Below are 24688 nucleotides of genomic sequence, written 5' to 3'. Positions count from 1 at the left end.
ATGTTAGGCTGATCTGGACATGGAAATGGGCTGATGTGGACATCATTGCAGTGCTTTAACAGAGAAGGTAATAGAGACAAAGATGTTTAGACCTTTTCGAGCGAATCGTGGGAGAGAGTTATTATCATATATGGACTGAGTGGTGGTTTGGCTAGAGAGGGAGGACACAGAGCCAATCAGGGAGGCGTAGGGGACTGAATTACTGCTCAAAGCTGCAAAAGTAAAGCCAGTTGGAGATGGGAAAAGTATTAGTATAACAGCAGAAGACCATAAGAAACAATACAAGATGTGATCACATATTTACTTCTGACATGTGGTCTCAAAGTACTACTTTGGAAGCTCATTACAGAGAAATCCAAACAAATCTGAGCTACCTCTTTGTAAACAGCATTAAAGAACTGTTACTTAAGACTTAACGGTATGCATCATATGTACACAATTTCTAGGACGAGTATAAATGGCAGAATAGCCATTTTACATAAAGGGGTGAACCTACGAGAACTGCATGGAGTAAGAAGGAAATGTAGGCCCACAATACAGAATATGAAATTACTTCTCTTCCGACATCTACTTAACAGGGACCTGTAATTGAGCATCTCAGTGTCTTTATCTGTAACACCAGAGTATGAAAGTAAGGCAATTCTGTGGCGGCTACCTTCTTCACAACACTATTTCACTATGCTGATAGAGACTGAACAGACAAGAGTCTTTTAGAAGTGGTTCATATAAAAGGGTTTTTAAAATTATTGCTTTGAGATGTGGAGAGCATTGTTTGGAAAATAGAAAACTTTTATTTACATGAGTTGTTTGCTATTTATGTTTAGGTAAATTTTCTTTAGCTAGCCAAAACTGTGTATACTCTATATGATGATGTTGCCTTGCTTATATAAGGCTGAATGCCAACATCAGTCTGCTGTCACATAAAACATAAGAAAAAAATTACTCTAACCCAAAGCTCTTTATTTCATGTCAGAAAACAGTCATCAAGGGAATGGTGGTTTGAACAAGAATGCCCCCCCCCATAGACTCATATTTGAATGCTTAGAAAGTGGCCTTGTTGGAGTAGGTGTGGCTTTGTTGGAGGAAGTGTGCCACTGGGGGTGGGCTTTGGGGTTGCAAACGTCCAAGCCAGGATCAGTGTCTTTGTCTTCCTGCTGTCTGATGATCCTCAACTACTTTTCCAGAGCCATGCCTGCCTGTGAGCAGCAATGTTTCCCTCTATGATGTTAATGGACTAAACCTCTGAACAGTAAGACAGTCCCAATTAAATGTTTTTCTTTATAAGAGTTGCTGTGGGCATGGTGTCTCCTCACAGCAACAGAAATTCTAACTAAGACAAAGGGTTTACTTCGAAATAATTTTCAAGAAACTTGTCCATTGCCCAGTGCTAAAAATGCATATGGCATAATCCAGATGACTGTATTCTGATGAAAAATTAGACACTGAGAAAACTAAAAAGATTAAGTTCATATCACTTGTAGTAGTTGCTCAGCTTTTGTCTGTTAGCCTGGCCATTGTTCACAATCCAGAAAACAAGTGTGTGTGTGTGTGTGTGTGTGTGTGTGTGTGTGTGTGTGTGTGTGTGCATGTGTGTGTGTGTGTGTATTCATTCAGAACAATATTTTCACATTAATTCTGAGGTATTTTTAAATTTCTTTTTTTTGTATGATCACATCAGATCAATTAATTCATAACCTCTGCATGTAAGAGCCACAGAGTGATGTTTTAAGTTCCCTAGCAATAACCCTTCATCCTATGGGAATTCATGATGAAGACAGCAGGAGCCTTGTGACTTCATTTGTTATTTTTATGCTCAAAAATCACATCACAATTTATGAGAAAAATAAACTTTTTTTGCTAGTGATATCCTTATATCCCTGTGACACCCCACCAGCAGGCATTATTCCCTTTTGATATTCCTAGTAGCAAAGAACTTGAAGTATAGCTAAGAACTGCTAAGGATGTGCCAGGACCAGGACCTCATTGATCCAAAGCTACAAATGCACAATACAAACACATTTTAAAGGTTTAGACTGACCCTGAGCAGAGTTTTCATAGTGAAGCCACAGCATCTCTCAGATATGATGTTAAAATGAAACCTGATGGGGTCGTAATTATAATGAAATCTACTGTACAGGTTGGAGAAAAAAAAATGATGACTACTTTCAACATGGTACATATTTGTGATAATAATCACAGTGGCTTCCTTGCATGAAATAAAAATTTTAAAACTATAGCTTTTTTTTTTTTTAAAGCTGAGGTACATCTTGGAGATAATGGAGTCTGGTGCTTTTTATTTTATACAATAGGACTCAGAATTGTATCTGTTCACCTAAGTAGTGAATAGCAAAAACACTCCTATGCTGTTTGATATCATTACCCTGATTCCTATCTGAGTAGAAACTGATTTTTCTAGAGCAAAGCAGAGTCAAAGGACTGGGAGAGTCAAGATGATACAGCCAGTAACCAAAGATCATTAACTGTGGTACAGTAGCCACTTTTACAAAGAAAGCATCACTATTGTTTCTTTGTGAGGAACAGTTTTCTAGGACTACTTTTGTTCACCTATTTTTTTTTCTTTTCAGGAAAGAAAAGCATACCTTTATTATCTGAAGAGCAACAGTAAACCTGAGGGTCAGTCCCATGTCAGTCTTAGTGCTGGACATGGAGATGTGGGTGGTGCCTGAGAATGGAAGCTATTCCGCTGTGATGCTTTCTGTGCTAAGGGGAAATGTGGGTCTGATGGGGGAGATGTCCCCACACCTAAAAGTCCTGATTTACTATCAAGTAACAACTTCATAATTTTCAGTGTTGACCCAGCATTTTCTTGAAATCCCGTGTATGACAAAGGTAAGATGTCGAGGCATGAGGTCCTTGTGCTCACAGACAAGCACTAGGAAAACCAGGACTGTTAAGCACACAGGCTTGTCTCTTCAACAGAAGGGATGGATATACCTGTTTTCCACCCAGGAGGATGCAAGTGGATGTTGTAAATAACCTGCTGACCTCTTTCTAGCTGTAGGGCCAGGCCTCACAAAAATCCTCCAGAATGCTTATCCTAGACTCCTTTCTCTAGACCTTCATCTTTAGCTTTGTTTCTCAGTCAACAGAACACATCCTTAGGGGATATGTCATAGTACTTTATAGCCTGGTGACCTCTACACTATCTAGGTCAAAGAGCACACCCGATCCTAGGACCTTAAGCTATAGAATACATCTTCATTGTAGAGGTCACATGTACTTTGCAAAAGAGTTCCCATGTAGTCATGCCTTAAGTTTTCTTGTACACAGGGATAGAGAAAATTGTTACCAGGAAGTTTTTTGCAAAATTGAATTGTATTTAATATGACTAAAATAAACTGCCCTGGTGTCAGACTTCAGAAGTTTTAACTAGCCCAGAAAACTAAGTAGCACTGAACTGAATTTCCTTCTTGCCTCTCATGTTTCATGTCTCTGCTGGCACTAGATCTGGCAGGAATCCCCACAGTAAGAACTTGCAGTCTCAACTGGCCAACTACATTGTGGCCTCTGTGGAAAAGAACAAACTCTTCCTTTTGTTTTTGTTGAATTAAAATGGAGGGATTTTGACAGGGTCAGATGGCTTGGACCCAGATGGTGACATCCATACCAAGATGTACAGCAACATAATGATCATAAATCACCCTGATCTAAAGACAGTATGTTAGTTAATAGATTTCAGAACTCTTAGAATTCAGCATGGTTCTGGAGTTGGGGCAGGCAAAGGGTGCTCAGACTCATATCTGCAATATACACAATGCAGGTTCCTTTTTGTCAACACATTCAAATTCTCTGAAACTATGAACTAACAGTATAAACTCAAAACAGTATAAAGTTAAAAACTGCAGTGCAACTTGACAAAACATTTTTTTTTAAAAAAAATATGGAAGTGATCTTGCTTTTAAAATAGTCTTACAGTGTCCTGTCATTTAGAACATGCTTCAAATAACTATATTTTCCATAGAGAAATGCTTATCAAAAAGAGGCTCAGAATTTTGAATACTGAAACAGTAACTCTACTACTTCCAATATTCAAAATATCTTGAGCCTTGATCTGGTGCATAAGTGGAAAACTCCACATCTAACCTCATGTGATGGTAGCAACAGAAATACAGGCATAACAAAATATCATATAAAACTACTTTCCATCTACATATGGAATCATACCATATCTATGAAATAGAAATAACCTTTACACTTGGGGTCCATTCCCAAGATATCTCAGTTCATATGTACAAATATTTTTTTAAAAAATACCTGGGGGAATGTGGCTCAGTAGTAGAACATTTGTTCTACATGCAGGAAGATTTGGCTTCAAAACCCAGTTTTTTTAAAAAAACAAAACAAAACATACATACACACAAAAAAATTTCTCATCTGTTAGAAAAAAACATATCAAAATAAAGCAAATTTCAAGTCTAAAACATTTTTCCCTAGAATATTATATAATGAACATTCAACTCACACTTGCTTTTTTATTTTCATATATGTTTAATCCTTACATTGAATGTCTGTTGAAACTCTGTAAATTTGGTAAGTACAGCTTTTGTGGCCAGTATTAATAGTGGCATAGGATTTTTGCTGTCACTGAACAGTGTCTTGATAGTGTGCTATGATTTTCCTGACAACAATTTATGATAAAAGCTTGGAGAAAATTTGGTAGGTTTAACCAAGGGGAAGATAATCTGTTTATCAAATCAATGACCAACCTTTCATGAGTGTATCTGACTTAGCAGCCATTGAGAGAAATTCAGTTCCTAAAAATAGTCACATTTTAATATAATTTGTATGCTACTTAAAGGAGATAAATACAAATACTCTACTATGTTCATAAATTTGTTTATAAGCTAATGATAAATAAAACAAAGAGAACTTTGCTTTGTAAGATATAATTGCTTCTGGGAAAAACAACAATTTGACTCAATTATGGTCAGTATATCTTAAATAAAATATTCCCTAAGAGTGTTTCTCAGGTAAGCATTGAATGATAGACTAAAATTTAATTTTTGTTGTAGGATTTATCAAAATGAGGGATTTGAACAAACTGTGTTCCTTTTATGTTCAAAATTTACCATTTTGACTCAATGAATCAGTGTTTTACCAGTACAAAATGCAAGGAACAAATGTTTTATTGTTAGGTTGTATGTTTACTTAGAATGAACCATGATGATAATAAACATATACATATAAAGGTGGGTTTCATCAGCACCAATGCAATTATTAACATCAGTGGACAGGGGTAGTTACTCAATGACCCCTCAAAATCCATTTGGCTACTGTGCAGGCAAGTCTGCTGCTGATACCACAATCTCTGATACATTAACTTCTTCTGAGTTTATTTTTGTTTTTCACAGACCATCAATCATCTGCCAGCCATGTTTTCTTCCAGGCAAAACACACTAAGGTCAGCCCCATACTGAAAGGCAGCCATGGAGCTGTGGCTGCTGTTTTTCCATTCTGGGACTCCTTTGGTTGTGTTTGGGTATCTTTGTGAGGGGAGGGGAGAGCAGGGACAGCAAAAGCAGTCATGGTGGTGGTGGCTAGTACTGTGTCCCACACTACTATTTGCCCTTTCTTTACTTCTATGTACTAGACAGAACACAGACTTCTCTCAACAGTAAACTCAATTTGCTTTGCTGAGGAGATGCACAAATATGAATCTCTCTCTCTCTCTCTCTCTCTCTCTCTCTCTCTCTCTCTCCTCTCTCTCCCTCTCTCCCTCCCTCCCTCCCTCCCTCTTTCTTTTTGTTTCTTATACATTACCATCTTTACACAATGTTCTTTATCTCACTCACTTTTCCCCTTTCTAGGGGCCATGGACCAGAAAGGGAAAATTATCAGTCAATAAATTTTATAGTACTAAAAAGATATTGTTAACTGGTGATCTTTATCAGAAGGTCTTTGCTGTCACATTCCCTGGCATCTGAGACGCAGAAATTGTGTCAATGGTACGAAAAGATCTACACGACATGAAAGGTAGATTCCATGCACAGGGAAGGGCTTCACACACGCTGAAACTGCAGAACAGAATGAAATCAACACTGTGAACTGCCAAAAAGGAGAAAAAACATTCACATTCTAACTTGGAAAAGGCCTCTATTTACATGCTGCAAAGTTAAAATGGTGTGTATGGTCCCCTGTCTGCACACCTACTGCATATTTGCATTTAGAGGCATACATACAAGCTAAAGTTCACAAGGGTATGTGTAGAGTCTTGGAGGGCAGATACACAGTTAAGGTCAGAGTAATGATAAAAAAATCTTTCTTTTATTATTTAATATATGATAAAAAGAAGAATTGAAATTCATGAGATAAAAGTGTCTTCTTATTTGAAAAACCTTTGTTTGATCCTTTCCCACTTAAAATTATGAAAAAGTTCAGACATATAAAAATTTAAATAATATCAGTGAATAGTGGATAAGGCAACATCTACATCCAATGTCAACAAGCATCACTTTTTAATTTTCTGAAATTCCTTCCATTAGAAATATGTACTGTTTTTATTACTGTAAGCAAGTTATACTGGGAAGGTAATCTAAAGTCCTGTGGAGTCTACAATGAAGGAAAAAAGCAGTTATTTCTTTGCTGTGCAGGTTAACAGACAGAGTTCACTTTTGCTTAGCTTGGAGCCTGGATGCCAACGGCCCCTAACTCACACAGCATTTCTTCTAGGAAAACGCATGTAAGACTTAGTAAGTTAATTACTATGTTCATGTTAGGTACGTACTTGTGTATGCTGCCTTCTGAGGGTCCTGGGGGTGGAACTCAGTTATCTGGCTTGGAAAGAGAAGCCCTTCCCTGTTGAGCCACCTGAGTGGTCGGAGGAATTCTTCTAAAAGCTTCTTTTATAATTGAATCCCCCCCCCCCCTTCACAGAACTTAAAGATGTGTAAAAATTGGCTAGGAGTTAATAATTTTAATCTATCCCTTTACTGCCTATCCTTTCTCTTCCACTCACTCTGCCTAAATTATTCTGCTGAGGGCAGGAGAGTGACATACCTCTACCCAGGTTTCACTTTAACTTTATAAGGTTACTGCCAGTATTAGAAAGATGTCTAACTGCCTATCCGATAATAATGCTGTCAAGCCCAGCACACCAATAACTGAGGTCCTATTGATGTAAGATGTAATTATTTTAATGGATTAAGAAGTCTAGGTTCTCTCAAATTTATCCTGTCTATATACTGTACTGTGAACTTTGACTAAGAAATACATATTCCTGGATAATATTAACAAACAGGACAGCCTGCGTTCAGTTCCTGGAGCCAGGGTCCCCTTGGCTTGCTCAGATGCTCAAGTATGTCTTTAACATCAGGACTAGATTTCTGTCCAAAATTTTAAAAGCATATGAACACAAAATTTTGCCTTAGCTAAGCAACAGTGGACAGAATTTAGATTTGCTTATGATCAAAATGTGTCTGTGGTACTGTTAACTGTCAGAATACTGCCATGTGACAATGTGACTGGGACATCCATCAAAGTGAAAAAAAAATCTCGCTTCTTAACTGTAGACTTTTCTAATGAGAATAAATAAAATGTAACTTATCAATCACTCACAAGAAGTTTTTAAAAAGAAAACTAGAATAGAATCAGAGGGTTATACAAAGTACTTCCCTCTGTCCTGCACAACTGATGGAGTGTCACATGGTAAGTGTTTGCTTGCTACTTTATCATTCCTAACAGCCTGTCACATGTGGCATCACCTGCTCTCCTGGGGACGTTCTGGGGTAGCTCCTTGGTATATAAATCACAGTTTTCTTATTTCACTGCATGTCATATTTTTAGGAGTGAAGACATGGGTTATTAATTTCCTACTTATGCATGCCATTTACAAATATCCTCAACTGTTAATGTTGTTTGGGACAAGTAATTACAGATTAGTAAGTATGATACATATAAACATATTTCACATAATGAAATATAGGAAATTTAAACTAAAAAGTAAGTAGAATCATAGGACAAACAAAATCTAATCAAGGGTCACTTGAGTTTATCACATGAGAAAAATCACTGATCCTTGAATAAGAGAGGAGGAAAAATACAGACAGTTACTTGGTTAACAGCCCCACCTTCTGCTCTTACCCTTTGACATGTTTTTAAGGCAGTTCACTGGTGGAAATCCACACAGGCTAACGAAAATGGCCATATCTCTACACATTTGCCCCTAACACTTCAGTCTATTGCATTTGTAAATCGCCAATTGTTTAGGACATCAGCCCATCTTCTACAGCTTGGGAGGAAAAGAGTTTATTTCAGAGACAAATCAAGCTTAAGTGGATTGTTCCTCCAAGCTAAAGCACAGATAAAGCTTCCTGAATGAGGGGCTGTGCTGGGTGGGGCAGGACAATCTCTTCTGTGCTATTCTTTTCCTTTACTATGTTTCCTTTCTTCCTCTTAATCACATTTCTTTTCACTTTATGCCACTCTCCATTCAGTAACAAGGGTAACTCTGTGTAAATGATAACTTATTGTACACTTAAATCTCCATTTTTAATTCAGTAAATTCTCAAGTGAAACATAAATGATATATCAATTGCAATCCATGGCAGTTTGAATTTATCACATTTTCTCCATAAGTGGATCTAATATTCCCACGTGCATTAAGAAAAGGCATTCTTAAGAGAACTTTTGGGTTGGCTACATTTGTAAAAGGCATCCGCATAAGTTAAAGACACCTGAAGATGGAGTATTTGGGAAGAAGCATTGCTGTTTTCTTGCTCATCATCACCTACATCTGTTAGTCATCCTTGACAAGAGGCTCCCTGTCATGGTTTGCTTTCTGAGGACCTGCTGTCAGGCTATCGGAATAGAGAGGTGGCTCTCACATGTGCTTTTCTTTTGATATCTGACCACTTAATTCAACACTGCACCATGATTGCATGTCTGCTAGAAGGACATGGTTGCTTTCTGCACAGATCACATTCCACACAGAGGTAGTGCACAGCAGCATCAGAGAGGAATCTGTTACTTCAATCCTGGGGATAAAGAATGTGATATAGGGAAGAATTTGGCCTACAATGCCATGGCTTTGGGGGGGTCCTCTATGGATTGAGATAAGTGGTAGAGAAAGTACATGAATTGCTGGGTTCATCATTAAGAAGTTGACTGTATTCTGAAGTAGTCAGTATACTTGCATTTTAAAATGAAGCAAAGTAAGAGTTACTATACCAGTGTATTTTATATCAAATTGCCTTTAAAAAGCACCATGGGGAGACTCAACATGGTTCATGCAGAGGACTGCAATGACCCTGGAGGACAACTCAGATATGTTCATGCATCATGGACAAGTTCACAGTCTACATTTATCAGTCATGTAAAAAGTATATGCAGGAGACTTTTGGTTTTTTGAACATTTGCTCTGACATTTATGCTTATGAAGGCATATGCTTTTGCCTTCAAATAGGCAAATTTAAAGAAGCCTAACCTCAGTTAAATCAAATTTTAAACAACTCAACATTTGTGATGATTGTATAACCACCTTGAAAATGTGGAACAGCTCTTTCATTTGAAGAGTTAGTAATTACTGTGTTCCTCTATATGCAAAAAATATGTTAAACACAATAAGCCATACATTCTCACAGTTCAAAGCAATTCATTGAGAATGTACAGTTTAATACCTACAGTGTATCACACTGGGAGTTAGAGCATTCAGATATTAATTAGAGACAAAAGACATCTGCCAGCAGTGTGGGGTATATTACTACAACCAAATCTTAATCCCAAAGACTTTTTAGATCAATGCTTTGCCTTGCTCACTGTGGGAAGGACTTAGAACTGCTCAGTGTGATGTTTTCAGTTCTCTCTGTCATTTGATACTTGCCATTCACTTGACATAAACAGTTTGGTCAGAAGAAAGCAAAGTAGATCTAGTCTTAAAGTAATATTATTGTGAAACTATCCCTCACCAGAATAGTATTTTTTATCTCTGTTGAAGCACTTAATATTCTTTATTTTAAGAAAAAATATATGTTTCATATCTCAATATGTTCAAATATCTCTACACCCTGAAACTTAAATTGGTCAGTGAAATTTAGTATTATTAAATTTCTAAAAGAAATGAAATTGTTCATTCATTCCATCCATCCTTCTCTTTCTTCCTCTGTATTCGTCTCCACTCCTTTCCTTTTCTTCCTCCCTTCACCTCCTACATTCTTCTTTCATGGTACCATAAACACAGATAGCAAAGTATGAAACAAATACCCTATTGAGAACAATTGCCATATTAATCTATTTACTCATGCATTTACTTTATAAGATGAGAAACCAGATTGGTATCACTGAACATAAATAAACCATGTCTTTCCCATTAAAATGACAGATACTTCTCTAAAGGCTGAGGACAGGTCACACATCTTTATCTTCCCTGTCCCATTTCAGATTTCACAGAGTACTTAAATTCCTCTCGATTATATACATAGGTGAACTTCAACAATATTAAAACAAAAGATTGGAATGGACAAAATGGTCAAACTAAGTGATATATCACTTCTCAAGACAATGCCAACTGAACACTCTGTGAAAGATGGAGTGAGTCTCTTACCTGGCGTTTGAAAGTTAAGGCGTCTCAGCTCTACTGGGTCTGTTGGGTGGTGTGAAGGGACTTCCTTATTGTTCGGTAAACTGCTTTTTCTGGACTCTGACTCTGCCCTCTTCCTATAGGGGGAAAATTAAAATTTAAGACTTAAGATGAGTAAAATAAACAAAGAACTAACCAACCTGCTAGTCCTTATACCATTCTTTGCTCAACATTATGGTTTGATGGTTCTTAGACAGCTTTATGATTAAATAGCTTTGTGACTTTGTTCAAGTACTTTTCTGTGAGGATGCAGGGGCTCTTCAGGTGCACACCTTCTATTAATGCAGATAATCTCAAATCCCTCTTCGACTTGGGGACTAAATGATTAATTCAGGTCATCTGTCTTTAAGTTTGCAAGGGGCACTGTTAAGATGCACCCAGAAATTCTATTGTCTACTAGTTCTATTAGTCGTCAATAGGACTGTATGCCTCCAGTAGACAAACCTAACATTTTACCAGGGGAAAACTGCCTAGCCTCAAAGTCAACAACTCTATGCCCACTCCCACCACTTTCTCTTTTAAAGAATATGTAATTGGTGGCTACGAAATACAGATCTATTGGAGGTGAGTGCAGGAAATACATTTCTGAAATATTAAGTTATCCTAATGCTTAGAAGGAGAGCTAGGACTACAAAAGACAAACATCTCCTTTTTTTCTTAATCGGATGGAAAAATGATAGTAGGGGGTGTGTATAGTGGTGTTATGTAATGAACTTTAATATTTTATTAATGACAGTCAAACACAGAAAGACAAAAAAAGTAATTTTATTTTACATAATTGCCAACTATGCTGATGATTATTCAAAACACCTGAACAGATTTTTCTATAAATGTGATTCTTCACATGATTCACCTTCTACTTGTTTTAATGCTGACTTAATTAGATATACTTTCTTAAGCTGCCAAAAATTAAATTTTCAAATAAGAAGTGTTGAGATTTGTTCATAAAATTTATTCATCCTTTTTTTTTTTGCCAAACCCAAACAATTTCTTTTAGAGAGTTAGATGAAAACCCCATGTAGCAAATGGAAGCATTTTTCAGATTGCCCGTTTCCAAATATTGGTAGCGCAGTCTCCATGCTATAGTCAAAGCTGTAGCATCTCGTCATTGCTCAAAGCAAAAATTCTTATTTGGAGAAAGGTGTGCCTCAATGTGTTTAGTTCTCCTGTATATTTCTCATACGATTGCTATGGATGACTAGCAAGCATTGCTCTTGTTGTATTCTCTCATTCAATGCTATACAGGTTAGCCAGAAAATCTTTTCATCTCTGCTCATCTACACAAAATAGAAATAACCAGGGGATGTAGGAAGATTGACACAAGGAGGATGTGCATTTGACTTACTCAAGTGCAATGCTTTAGTGAAATATCCTTGATGCAATGAATTTTCTTGGGTGGGTCCTATTAGGCCCTTGTCCTCTAAGTACCTTGGATTAACCTATCTCAGGACTACATTTTCCAATCTAAATTTGTCAGGGAGAGCCTTAGGATAGAAGGTACTGCCAATCCAAGCCACGCTGTCAATCTAAGGAAAGCGGTAGTTCTGAATTGTGCCCACAGTACTGGCACCTCTAGTTACAGGGAACAGAAAATGAAAATGAAAAGAAGAGGTGGAGGATTGAAAAGAGCAATGAGAAAGATGACAGGGGCTAAGGTCCCATGTGAAAAGAAGGACAAACTGATCATTTTCAGAGTAGCAATCAAGCCATGCGTATCAGATTCACAACACTGAGATACTCATTTTATCACTGAAGATGCAGCATTGCTTAATGAATGACAAGGAATTCAGCTAGCCAGTCGGTCTCGGGATACTCACAGCTGGTCCTTTCATGTCACATACCAGGGCTTTTCTCAGGTTTGGGCCTTTGTGGGTAAGTAGGCACAGGTACATTTTTTTACTGATGTGCCAGACCCAATAACTAAAACCTGCGTCTTTCTTCTTTTCCAAAGTGCTATTTATTCAAGGGCATGGAAAGCAGAATTAGAAATATCTGGGCAAGGAAACTGTTTCACTCTTAAGAGAATTATCAAACAGCCTCCTTATCTTCTTTTTCCCAGAGGCCAGGCTGAGTGACACTGGCTATGCTGAAGGAATTTTCTATAATGAAATTCAACCATTTTTTTTTTTTTTTGTAGTAGGAAAGCTGGAAATTACACCAGTTGTCAGGACAGGAGCCTCAGAAAGATCGTAATAAGGGATTAAAATTACTTACAAGTCATACATCTCATATAATTGCAGTTCATGATGGACTGAAAGGGCCTTCTGGACATCTAATAGCTAATTTTTCTTTCACTCTGTCTGCTCAGATGAGATGACCACCAAGATCAAAGACTCTCTTAGCTTTGTTTGATGAAAACCTAAGGCATGATTGTGGCTGCCTATAACCTTACTACTAGTAGAAACAGATTTACTAGAATTGGAGTTTTTCAAACACACATAGCATGTATAAGAAAGAATCAGAAGAAACTGTATTGGTTATGATCAGCAAGCATTCTAAGTAGTTTAAATTTTTAACTTACTAGTATAAAATATGAAGAGGATGGAATAGCCTACACCAGGCTAGCATGAATGTGAGCCATAGCATTTTTTTTTTTGGGGGGGTAAATGTTCCAAGGTTCCATCATTTCATTTTCAATTAGAAACTATAACAGTGGCCAGAAACGTTCAAACTTTACCTATTACAGTTTTCCTATTAAGGTTATCCAATTTTACTTTCCGTTTACTTCTTAAAATGACAAGTATATATCATATAGAGAAATTGTGTAGTTAAAGAGAAACTAAAGAGTGTGTGTCATTCCACAATGATTGAAACTGCTGTTTTGATTTCCTTTTACATAGCTCCCACTGAGGAGGGATGCCAGAACAAACTGAGCTGTTCAGAAGATTGGAGTCATGATCCGGAGGCCGGTTTTGAATGCAACTTCTTCTATGAAAATTCTACTCTTAATATTTAAAGAAAATGGTTCAGACTTTACTGCTTTGATGTCCCTAATTATGTTCTCAAATCTATCTTAATGCATATCAGCTAGAGGCCGTCTTCTCAGTTCCTTCACTGATGAAAAAGAAGATGATGTCTTAAATTGCGGTCAAATTCTAATGTGAGTACAATGAGGAGGGATTATAAACTGTAAAATGCCTGCAGAGTTACAATGGAACCTGAGAACAGGAAGTAGGTTCCGAGTGCTGTGTGTTTTGGCTGAAACAAAACAGCTTGTACTTTTCTGCTGGATAAATGACAAATCATGGTGTCCACTAAAGGAGACCCTCTCCTGTAAGTTTAACAGTCCTGTCTAGTCAGTGTTAGAGTGATTTTAGAGACAGCGATGCAAGCAGTGGTTCTCAAATGTAAGTGTGTACAAAAAACAGCTGTGAGGGCACTTTAAAACATAGGCTACTTTGTCAAAGCTGGAGACTTTATTCATCTTAGGTGCGAATTAAGAATTTTTATTTCTGGAAAATTCTCAGGGAATAACGATTCCAGTGCTGCTGGCCCAGGCACCACACACTAAAGGCCACAGAATGTAGTGCTGGCAGATGACCTCTTAGATATTTCTTTTAGCTGAATTTGAATCAAACATTTATATCAATAAATATGTATATATTTGCATACATATGTTAAACAGTAGAAAGCAGTCTGGAATCATCATTAATTGTATTTTAGGTATTATTATTACTACTGTTATTGCAAATCAGGGCTGGGGGACACAGGGATAATTTTGGGTTTGGTAAGAGTGTTGTCTAAGAGGTACAAACAAACGAAACAAAAGGTCTACAGGACAACTCACATTTCCAACCTGCAGACACATCAACACACACATATACTCATTTACCCCTGAACATGTAATTCAGAGACTGGCTTTACTGCTTTCTAGATTTGGTTTTAATGAAATAAATTGTTTCCTTCTCATAAAGGCAAAATATTTTCTTCATCGTCATTTTAATATCCAAATTTTCACCTGTGGGTAGGCTCTGTCCAGCTTCCACTTGCTAGGTAGGATCTTTTATGCGGGCCCCCACCCTCACTTCACCAACACTTCAAGTCTATCTGTAGCTTATTTACTGAGCATGGAAGGGGTTTGGTCTCTACTCCTCACCTGTCAGGTTTACTGCTCCATTTAATGCAGCACGAAATAAATAAAGAAAGAAAGAAAAAAAAAGGAAAAAAGAAAGGCTTAATGTTAGTTGGCCAATGGTAACAAGAGTAACCATGACAACCACGTTTTTAAAAGTCGTGCTCACAAGCAGAGACACATAGCTCACACATATTAGTAAACAATAGTGCATCAAAATGTTTACAGGCCTCTAATCACGAAGTAAATGGAGGCCATGAGACTATAACACTGAATAAAGAAAGCGTGGGTTTCATTGGTGCATTCACTTTCACTTACTACTTTACAAAAATGCTGCTAAAATTAATTAATACAGCAAGTATATGGTGACCATGACATTTAACTTTTAAGATCTAACTCAGGAAAACAACTCGTGTTCTTAATGAAAATGAGCAGAATTTTATAAACATGAAGCCTTCCGCTAAGAAGTATGTTGTTCATTAATGACATGAAATTCTGCAAACTGCATTGCACTGAGTAAAATTTTGAGCACTGGAACATTACACCACAATGAAATGAAGTAGCAGAAATAATTTTTCCAACCTTCTTGACAAGTAAGGCAATCATAAATCTTTTTATAATAAAGGGTTAAATGCATTTTAAGTATTGGAAAATATAATACTTGTGATTATAAATCCCAAGTGCATGCCCCTTCTGTGTAGCTCAGCTAATTCCCAGAAGCATTTATTATTAGCCATTGAAAAAACAGACATTTCCTCACGTGGGTGCTACTTCCTATAAACACACCCACCAGTCACTCAGAGGTGCTTCCAGCATAATGATACAATGACTATTTACATATGGAGCTGTTTTCCAGGGACTATAATTTTCTCCAGAAGGTATTAATCTGAACAATGTTCACTTGGAGGCAAGGGGTAAAGTGCTTTGTGTTGTAGACACAAGTACTACAGACGATGCAGTCCATTGATCAAAGAAAGAAAAACAAAAATTCACATTTATCTGTATAAACACACACACAGTGAAGGATGACAATGATATCACGCTTATTTTATTTAGCTTTTTTTCTTTATTTAGTTCTTTCTGGTCTTAAAAGTAAAGTGATTTACCTAGTGTTCTGAATTCAAAACCAAAAAATTACCAAAACAAAAACAACCTTATGTACACGTTTCTCACTTCCTTTTTAATCAATGAGTTCATCAGAGACTAGGGTGTAGAGAATCTCCTCTGTGTGGAAGAAAAAGGCTGCTTGGACTTTTATATCAAAGGATGAAGAGTTAATTAACAGAACTGTTCTTCTCCTACAGGATTGCTTGATTTAGCTTGTACATGCACTCGTATTTGTTTAAATATCTACATTTGAAGGCTTGAAAAACAGGAAAATTTATATCATAGGCCAAGATGAAACTGATAAGAAATGATGGAATGAACAGTTGGAGGAAAGTAAATTGAATGCCATTGGATATATATAAGATCATATATTCAATGTAACTCTGTTCTGGGCACTCAGGAGACAATGAGAAACATGAGAGTCAGGATAATGGGCAGTTATAGAGATGCAAGAGGTTCTATCATCAGTAACTAGAACTTCAAGGACACGGAAAGGGGGGCTGTAGGGCCGCCTGAATAGAGGGAGGAGAGGTAGGATCTCAGACATAAAAGATGAGAAGTGCGATCAAGGTATGAGGAACAGCAAGGAGTGAGGACCAGGACTCCAGGCAGGGGAGGCTGCTGGGTGGCAGGAGGCAGCACTGACTCTGAGTTAGGTATGGACTTCTATTTCTTCACAAGGTATAAAGACTGCAATGATATGCCTGATGGTAATGTTGAAATTTGTCTAAGTTGATGTGCAAACAGGAGACTCTAGGAACAGTCGGAAAAGGTAAAATTACTTGTTTTTCATCTACCTCATGATTTACACGCAAGTATCTAAAGATAAGGACAGAAATTTCTCTCTTCATGGCCAAGGATGTTACTTCTGCTTATAGTATGCCTTGGATTTTTCTAGCCTCATATTCTGTACTTTCTTTCCCACACAATGACATAGAAAAAAGACACTATCATCCATCTTGAATTTTCCCTTAAATTGATATTAATATTTTATTTTAAAATGTTTACTTTCTTTTTAAATAATTCTCAGGCTTTACTGGAACTAATTACTGAGTGTTACGTATGTAGCATGTGCAGAGTAGATGAATGTGGAAGAAATGAGTGGCCTGGTGAATGTTCATTGTCAGTGGTGGATGGATGATGGTAATCTGGGTTTATACATAACAATTAGATACACACATATACATATAATGTAGAAACAACATAAAGCCAATCCTATTACCTTTTTAGGTTTCCAGATTATGGAATAGTATTATTTAAAAGCTCACTTGTACAGTTCATTTATTTTCTTTGTAAGTGACAAAGTTTGAGGTGTTGGTAAGATTTTCTAGCCCTTCAGCCATAGAAGTTGACCTTGACCACAGGTTCCTGATTTATATCCCACTGTTTTTCTAGGCCTTGTTAGCATCTTTTTTCTGAATTTATATTGTTGAGTCACTGAATAAATTAATTATGAAAATCTTTACAAAGAAATCATAATAAGTAATATTTGTAATACTATAAATCTGCCAATTGTAGTTTAATATTCTTAAGAGTCAGTAAGTAGGTTAAGGCCTTTACAAGGCTTCAGTAATAGTTTTACCACTGGTTATCAATGCATTATAGATATAAAAATGATCGATAACAGAAAAGTCAAATTAACAGAGTGACATAAAATAGTGTCCATTTCCATATCAATATAGTTATTAAGAAAAGCCTCAAAGCCTCAAGTTGCAGGGTAAAATACACTTATCAATACGCCAAGCCACCCAAAGCTGCTGGCTGTTAGACACAAGCCATCACTCTGTGAGCAGGTGTACCTGGTAAAGGCAATGATCAAGTCAATGCGACCCAGTTCTGGTTTAGGCCATTGACAGCTCTAAACATTATTTGCATAAGGAAGTAAAATATTAATATTTTCTTAATTATAGTAATGGCAATAGTGATACTTTCAATTTTGAGTCATTATCAATGATCTATATATAACCCAAAGGGCACCTAAAAGAGAGCGTGAAGTACATATTATGTAATTAACTTTGTTCATAATCCAAGTTATAAAAGACACCATTCATTGAGTACAGATTTCCTCTTGAACTGCCTCATGATAATCAAGAAGGACATTGTTGGGTCTACTTAAATTTCAAGTCAGGAACGTTTTTTAGTGCTGAAGCAAGCATTTCTATTTCAGAAATGCTCCATGGCCTTCAGATGGTTAGCTAAATATACTTAGCATTCGAGGATGTATGCATTTTCCGACAATCACATTAGACTATGCTACATGTGCATACGAGAAAATGCAACTCTTTTAACAGAGTCATGAAACCTTTAAATAAGATGCTTCCTCTTGCAGGATTAGGGAAAATTATAAATCAGTTGATTCTTTTCAAGCATTTGTAGATGAATCAAGGAAAATGTAATAATAGTTTTAAAAAATTATCAAGGTTATAGTTATTAATTTCATAAATTTACATAATTAACTTACAAATACAATAGAATTACTTACAAATTGCCTAGCATATCATAATAAAACATGACCTGAAAATGAGGCATGCATTCTGCATATTTTGAATATCAGAATGCCACGTGACATGGGCTAGAAAGGGACCTGTGAATAGGTACTTTCTTCCTGGCTAGATTCCATTGTAGGATGTGACCATTTGAACGAGTATCTTTCAGATAACAATGAGAAATCTAATTTGGCTTAAAAAAATCCATCCTTATTCTTCGGTTACTACCTATAGCACACATACAGGAAAGGGCACCAACTCCTGCTTTGGCTCATATAGGATCCATGACTGACCTGGAGCATGTGGACAGCACCTTTCTTCCACTACTATGTCTTATACAGAAGAGAGGTGAGGAAATATAACAGCCTCCATTAAGATCCATACCAATACAATAAAGACTGAAATGGGGAGATTTAAACCATCAACTAAGGGGAGATTCTGTCGTTGATCACACACTCTCTGCTATTTTACAGTTTGAGCAATTGCATGATGGTAGTGACTTGAAGGGATAAATAGGGATTGAAGGGATAACTAAGGATATTTATCTCCTTCTTTCTAACTCCAAGATAAAATAGGCAACTTAATGAGTGATGATTATGAACTTTGCATCATCTTTTATCATTTCAACTTTCTCTCTGTGTTGGAATAAATAGAATAGACCCTAATAAAAGACAGTTCTCTAGAGAAGATCAGAGATCATGAAGAAAAGAAACAAGCCTATTCTATGAACATAAGAACAAAGGAATAATGGTAGAAATGACAAAATACTAATCAGGTCAATATTGAGACATATAAGGACTGTGGTTAGAATTTGTTTTAACTAGAGGACAGTACTTTCTGATCACCCCTTCTTGAACACTGATGCAAATTTAATAGTGACTATTTGGGAAAAGATGTATAAAAACTGAGAGGGAATTCATTCTTTATCTCTTTTTTTTCTTTTTAAAAAAATCATTTAGTTATGTTTGCTAAACCAACACAAATCTAGTAGGGAAACACTTTAGCACTTAAGCACATTAGATTTATGAAATGAATATAAATGTTTAAAAGCGTGTTTCAAAAATAATCATCTAAAAACCAAATTAAGAGCTGTTTGGGATGTACCAATATCTTGCTATCATGAAATTTATCATCAAAATGCATCATGGAATATGGAGGCTGAAAGAGTACATTCTGTACAATAAAAGAACACATCACAAGCTCAGTCATCCCAGCCTGTTCTAGGCATGACAAAAACATGTTTTCCAATATTAGTTACTGGGCTGTCTTCAAATACATCATATAAAATCTACCACACAATCATGGAAAATTAATTTATTCTTCTAAATTAAGGAAGTCCTCAAAGTCAGAATTAAAATATAGAGCAGACTTACCTTTTATAAAGAAGAATAGCAATCACAATACAGATGATAAAGACCACAGCAAGGACAGGACCTACGACCCATATCAAGCCTTCTTCTTCATCTGTGATTGGTTGTGGATCCAGATCCATTGACACAACAGGGTCAGAGTATGGGCTGGTTGCATACATTTTCTAAGGATAAACAGAGTCCATTTCAGTTAGAAAATCATGTCTTCCGAAAGGGTATATTTAGCACTAAGGTGAGAGGAAAAACTTATGACATAATGTATTGATGACAGGTTGATAAAGTCATATTAAACAAATACAGAGAAGAGAAGGGGATGTGTTTTAAAAAAGGAAGCATAATAAGAAGGAAGTATGAGAGGAAGAAGGACATTTTACAATGCTGAAAATGAGAGAAATATAACAAAATCATTTAAAATGGTGTAAATGACTTCAAAGATTCTTTTACCATGGAATTTACACATACAGTTTCATAAGTGTAAAATACCAACAAGCAGGTGTCAAATCTGGGCTGACAATGTTCCCTTCAAAAATCATACTCTACCTAACAACTCCCCGCCCCCCAACAACAGGCATGAGAAGCCTTCTTTTGAGTTGTTGGTCATGGTTATCCAAAATATTGCCTAAACAGGCTATTGTTGTTCCTTTGGCTGCCTGCTAGAAGTCAAAGGTAAGTTCCCATTGCTGAAGGCATTACCCACTTCAGACATAGGACTCAGAGGACCTGAGCTGGATCTCACCTGAAAGCCTCCTCCATGAAGTATTCATGGCACCAGAAGGAGCCATATAAGCTTCTAAAGGAGGAAAACAACCAATAGTCCTACCCATCTGTGATGCCTATGAACCATAGCAACAACTAACAAGGCATGATAACTCTAAGGGTACAGTCATGGCACAGAGGCTTTAGTGGTCACTAACAACACTCTCATTGGACTTAAGGCCTACTCATCAAGAAAGAAACCATGCCTGGTACTGGAAACCTAGTTAACCACCTACAGCTAGAGAAGTCATAGATCTTGAAGGAGAATCTACAACAGTCACTTTATGAAATCAGCATAATTCATAACTACACTCTAAATATGTACCCTAATATCTACAGATAAGTATAGTTCTCATCCCTCATCAAAGGAAACTTTTCTTTACAACAAGAAGAGAAAGATCATTGCAGGAAACCATAACTGAGAAAAATGCAGAGTTGTGGAGATCAGTTTCAATGATACATCTTCAACACCATGGCATCACCTAAAGTACAGGGATCACGGTGGAAGAGGGAGCAGAATGATAAGAATGTAAGAGACAGAGGAACAGAAAGCTTACTGTGAGATTGTGTCTCCCAGAAATGCCAGGGACACTACACTCATGAAATTCTATCAATAACAAGGGTACCATCAGACATGCTAATTTAGAAGGGGGAAATCTCATAAGGCTTCTACTCTACACAGCAAATTAAAGGCAACTAAGGAAAGTTGAGAGATGAGAAATAGTCTTCCCTAGGGAAGAGCTCACTAATTGCTTAGTCAATACAAAATAGTCATCCAATACCATATGGTCTACCCTAACAACATATACATACATACAAGTAACATTATACTGACTGAGCAGGTTGTACTTATATATTTAGGAATACACACACACACACACACACACACACACACACACACACACACACACACACATACATACACACAAACACACACACTATTAATAATTAAAAAAAATAGGTAATGAATTTTTTTTGACAGCAAGGGGAGTAATGGAAGGTTGAAAGGAAGAGGGAAAATAATGTAATTATATTAACGTCAAAAATGAACAACTATATTTTAAAAAGAGTTAATCAACTTTCAATGAGCATTTTCATTATAGTAATATATTAATTGCTTTGTGAAAATAAAGAAGATGGAATTGAGTATTCCCAATCAAAAACAGTGATTCCAAATGTTCTGAAATCCAAAAGGTTTTGATTGTTTTTAGGGTATTTTACAAGGTTGGGCGATTTGGACTGTTAAAAATCTAAGCAAACAATCCAATGAGCAAGCAGCAACACTCTGAAATCAGAAACACTGTTGTTCCAAGGTCTTGGTCATGAGACAATCCATTTTGGCAAACATTTCCATGGGAAAACAAACCATTATTTAATGCAATGTTAGAGCACACCAACATATCTCAGGACTACATTTCTCGGGCAGTTAAGTCTACAGTTACAAAAGAGAATGCCAATTAAAAACCAAGATGTATGGAATAGATGGTACAGCTTTGTGAAGCAGAATTATTAGAACTTGAGAGATTTAGTAGATTCTAATTAAATTTATGACCGCTACCAATTAGAAGTTCATATGTTTGTTTCCAAAAGGAAATTGATCACATTTCTTCAAAACACAGTTACTCAATAAAGAATGGGCTTGTTTCTGGAATACCTTACTTCATTCTATTTTGTCCCATTTAAAATGAAGCATTTTTGCAAGGTGTGGTGGCACATTCTTTTAATTCAGCACTTGGGAGGCAGAGGCAGGTGGATCTCTGTGAGTTCGAGGCCACCTTGGTCTACAAAGAGAGTTCCAGGACAGCCAAGGCTGTTACAGAGAGAAACCATATCTCGAAAAAAAAAAAAAACCAAAAAAACCACACACACACACAAATGAAGCATTTTCTTTACTCCCATCACTTTTAAGTTCTTTGTTTACTCTACTCCACAAGTCAGTTCATACCCACTGGCTGCAGGTGTCTTCTTCCATTTACTCATCTGTTTTCAGTGAACTGTGACCTTTAGTACTATAATATCATTTACTAAATCTAATTGTCTTTCTTCAGTGCCTAGGTTTTAAGTATCTTTGCAGACTTGCCCCTGTTGAGCAAGACTTAATAACTCCCTTCCTGACTTTCCTAATTCTGCATTTCACTAACCCCTTCCCACCAGTTTTAACTATTTGAAAACAGAGTTTCACTTTGAATTGCCTGAACATTCAGGTTCAAATGAAGAATTCCCCTTATGCCCAGATGCATCTTTGTCTTGATCCCCACTTCTTTAAGCTTTCACTGTGAAAGGTTTGACTTATGAGTAACCCGACATTAAACTGCTGGTCTCATAGATACCATTTGTTCATTAAAACCTCATTAATGTGCTCCTGTACATACCCAGAGTTTCTGCATTTTATTAATTACAACTGGTACTGGAGTTATCATCCTAACTTGCAACTGTAACACCTTTGAGAGGCTTTCTCTTATGAAATTCCTCTATGAAACATGGGTATCTCAGCATGGTTATCAGGAGCCTTGGTATTTTTGTTTCAAACCTTCTTACCATATTTAACACATTCTATCACAGTGAGCTTTTGTTGCTGCTTCCTGAATGTTCTATCCTTACTGATTAATGCATTCACAAACTCTATAACATTTAGCTCCAAAAATCCAACTACTTTCCAAGGACCCACTTAAACAAGGCCTTGTTTACTGGTGGGATTCAGTGCTAAAAAAAAAAAAAACACTGGATACAAGCCTAACAATTTTATTTAGTCATTTATTTCCTGTTTGATGGCATGCATTAAATTCTGTTTTCAAAGATGTGTATGAATACTTCATTTTCTGTGACGAAACTAAATTCCTGGAAGCTTTGGGATGTATATGCTTTTATGTTTATTTGTTTAAAGTGGCTAGCATAGTACATTGTATTTAGTGTTCTCAGCAGATTTTTGCTGAATAAAGTACAACAAACAATCAAAAAAGTCATCCTTTCAAGTGGCTGAGAATGTCAAGACACAAATGGATATACTTGTTCAAGACCAGCATGTATAGTTAAGTTTTTAATCTCCATTTTTCACAGACTTACTTTGAAGCACATTGTCTGAATTTAGTACAAGCTCAACAGACAAGCAGAGAACATGCTACATTGCATACTTGAATTTTACTATTGTTGTCTACTTTCTTTACTTCCCAGGACAGAGGTTAAAAAGACATTCAAGATTGTCTATGTATCAAACAGATGAAAACTCAGTATTTTTTTTTGAAATTTCTGAGATATAACTTGAAAGCCAGAGGGGGGGGGGATAGGAAGTCTTGGAGCATGCATGGATAGATACAATTTACCAAAAGAACTTAGAATTGAGCTTATATATCAAGTAAATATAATTTTTCATACGTTTGTTTTGGAAGGATCCCTTCAGTTTTGTAGGCTAATCTCAAATTGATAGATGTGAACGAACCAGCTGATTTGAAATTCTTTACCAAATGGCATTGAGATAATAATCGAAATGGTCAATCAAAATGGAAATTTATAGACAGGGCTCCCCAGAGCACATGAATTTCTAACTTAAGTCATGAAAAAGGAAATGAACGAACAGGCATAAAATGATACCAGCCTCATGGAAAGTAGAATTTGCTGAGTGGGAAGAAATAATAAGAGATTTAAACATTATATCATTCAAAACCAGTTTGTGGTACTATAAATAGTAGGCAACACATTAGCAAAAAGCTGTATGTTGGGGGAGGTAAAAAGTGTAGAGAAGTGGTTTTTGTTTCTGCCAATTGCCAAATAACAATTGAAATGATTATAGTTATTATTACTAATCTGTCTTAGAGAACTGAGGCTTCCAAAAGTAGTATATCACTGAAAACTGGGTACAACTGTTGGATATGTAGTGAACGATGGCCTTACTACATATGACATGTAGGTAAACCATTGTTTATTGTGAGAGGAATGTCAAGAAATATAATAGGACATAGTTGGGGCCAAGAACTTGTGACTAGAGGGGCCTTAGGTCCTAGGGGTGAACTTACTTCTACAGCTCTACTAAATGAACACAGTATTAAACTGACTCCTAACGACTCATCATTTTATTCATATATTAGTGCATCTCCCAAACCTCATAGAGAAACTTCTTTTTCTAGTAGGAGGTGATTGACACAGAGACCCATAACTTCTCAGCATGCAGAGAACAGGAAACTATTGAGTGACAGTGACCAGTCCTACATGGGACATCTATATCAATTATATGCCCTCCTCTCAAGGCTCAGAGATTATCATGAAAGACAGAATATAAAGACTGAAAGAGTCAGAGGCAGTAGAAGAA

At 36.6% G+C, this 24688-nt stretch overlaps 1 protein-coding gene across 48 annotated transcripts in view; it reads right to left on the bottom strand.

Moving 5' to 3' along the window:
* Positions 1-24688, bottom strand: part of Ptprd (protein tyrosine phosphatase receptor type D) — a 2293154-nt gene that overhangs the window by 108985 nt on the left and 2159481 nt on the right. For 35 of the 48 annotated variants that reach the window (XM_052717072.1, XM_052717069.1, XM_052717068.1 and 32 more), the window contains 3 exons: positions 19633-19793; positions 14691-14702; positions 10559-10671 (listed from right to left, as the gene is read on the bottom strand). In XM_052717072.1, the coding sequence (XP_052573032.1) occupies positions 10559-10671; positions 14691-14702; positions 19633-19793 (286 nt within the window). The remainder of the gene's footprint in view (positions 1-10558; positions 10672-14690; positions 14703-19632; positions 19794-24688) is intronic. The other 13 variants (XM_052717085.1, XM_052717092.1, XM_052717093.1 and 10 more) reach the window with 1 other exon arrangement.

This window comes from Peromyscus californicus, unplaced genomic scaffold (genome assembly GCF_007827085.1).
Source record: "Peromyscus californicus insignis strain IS unplaced genomic scaffold, ASM782708v3 Scaffold_5__1_contigs__length_169319896, whole genome shotgun sequence".
Lineage (NCBI taxonomy): Eukaryota > Metazoa > Chordata > Mammalia > Rodentia > Cricetidae > Peromyscus > Peromyscus californicus.
The sequence above is the reverse complement of the archived record's forward strand: the minus strand, read 5'-3'. Positions and strand labels throughout refer to the sequence as shown.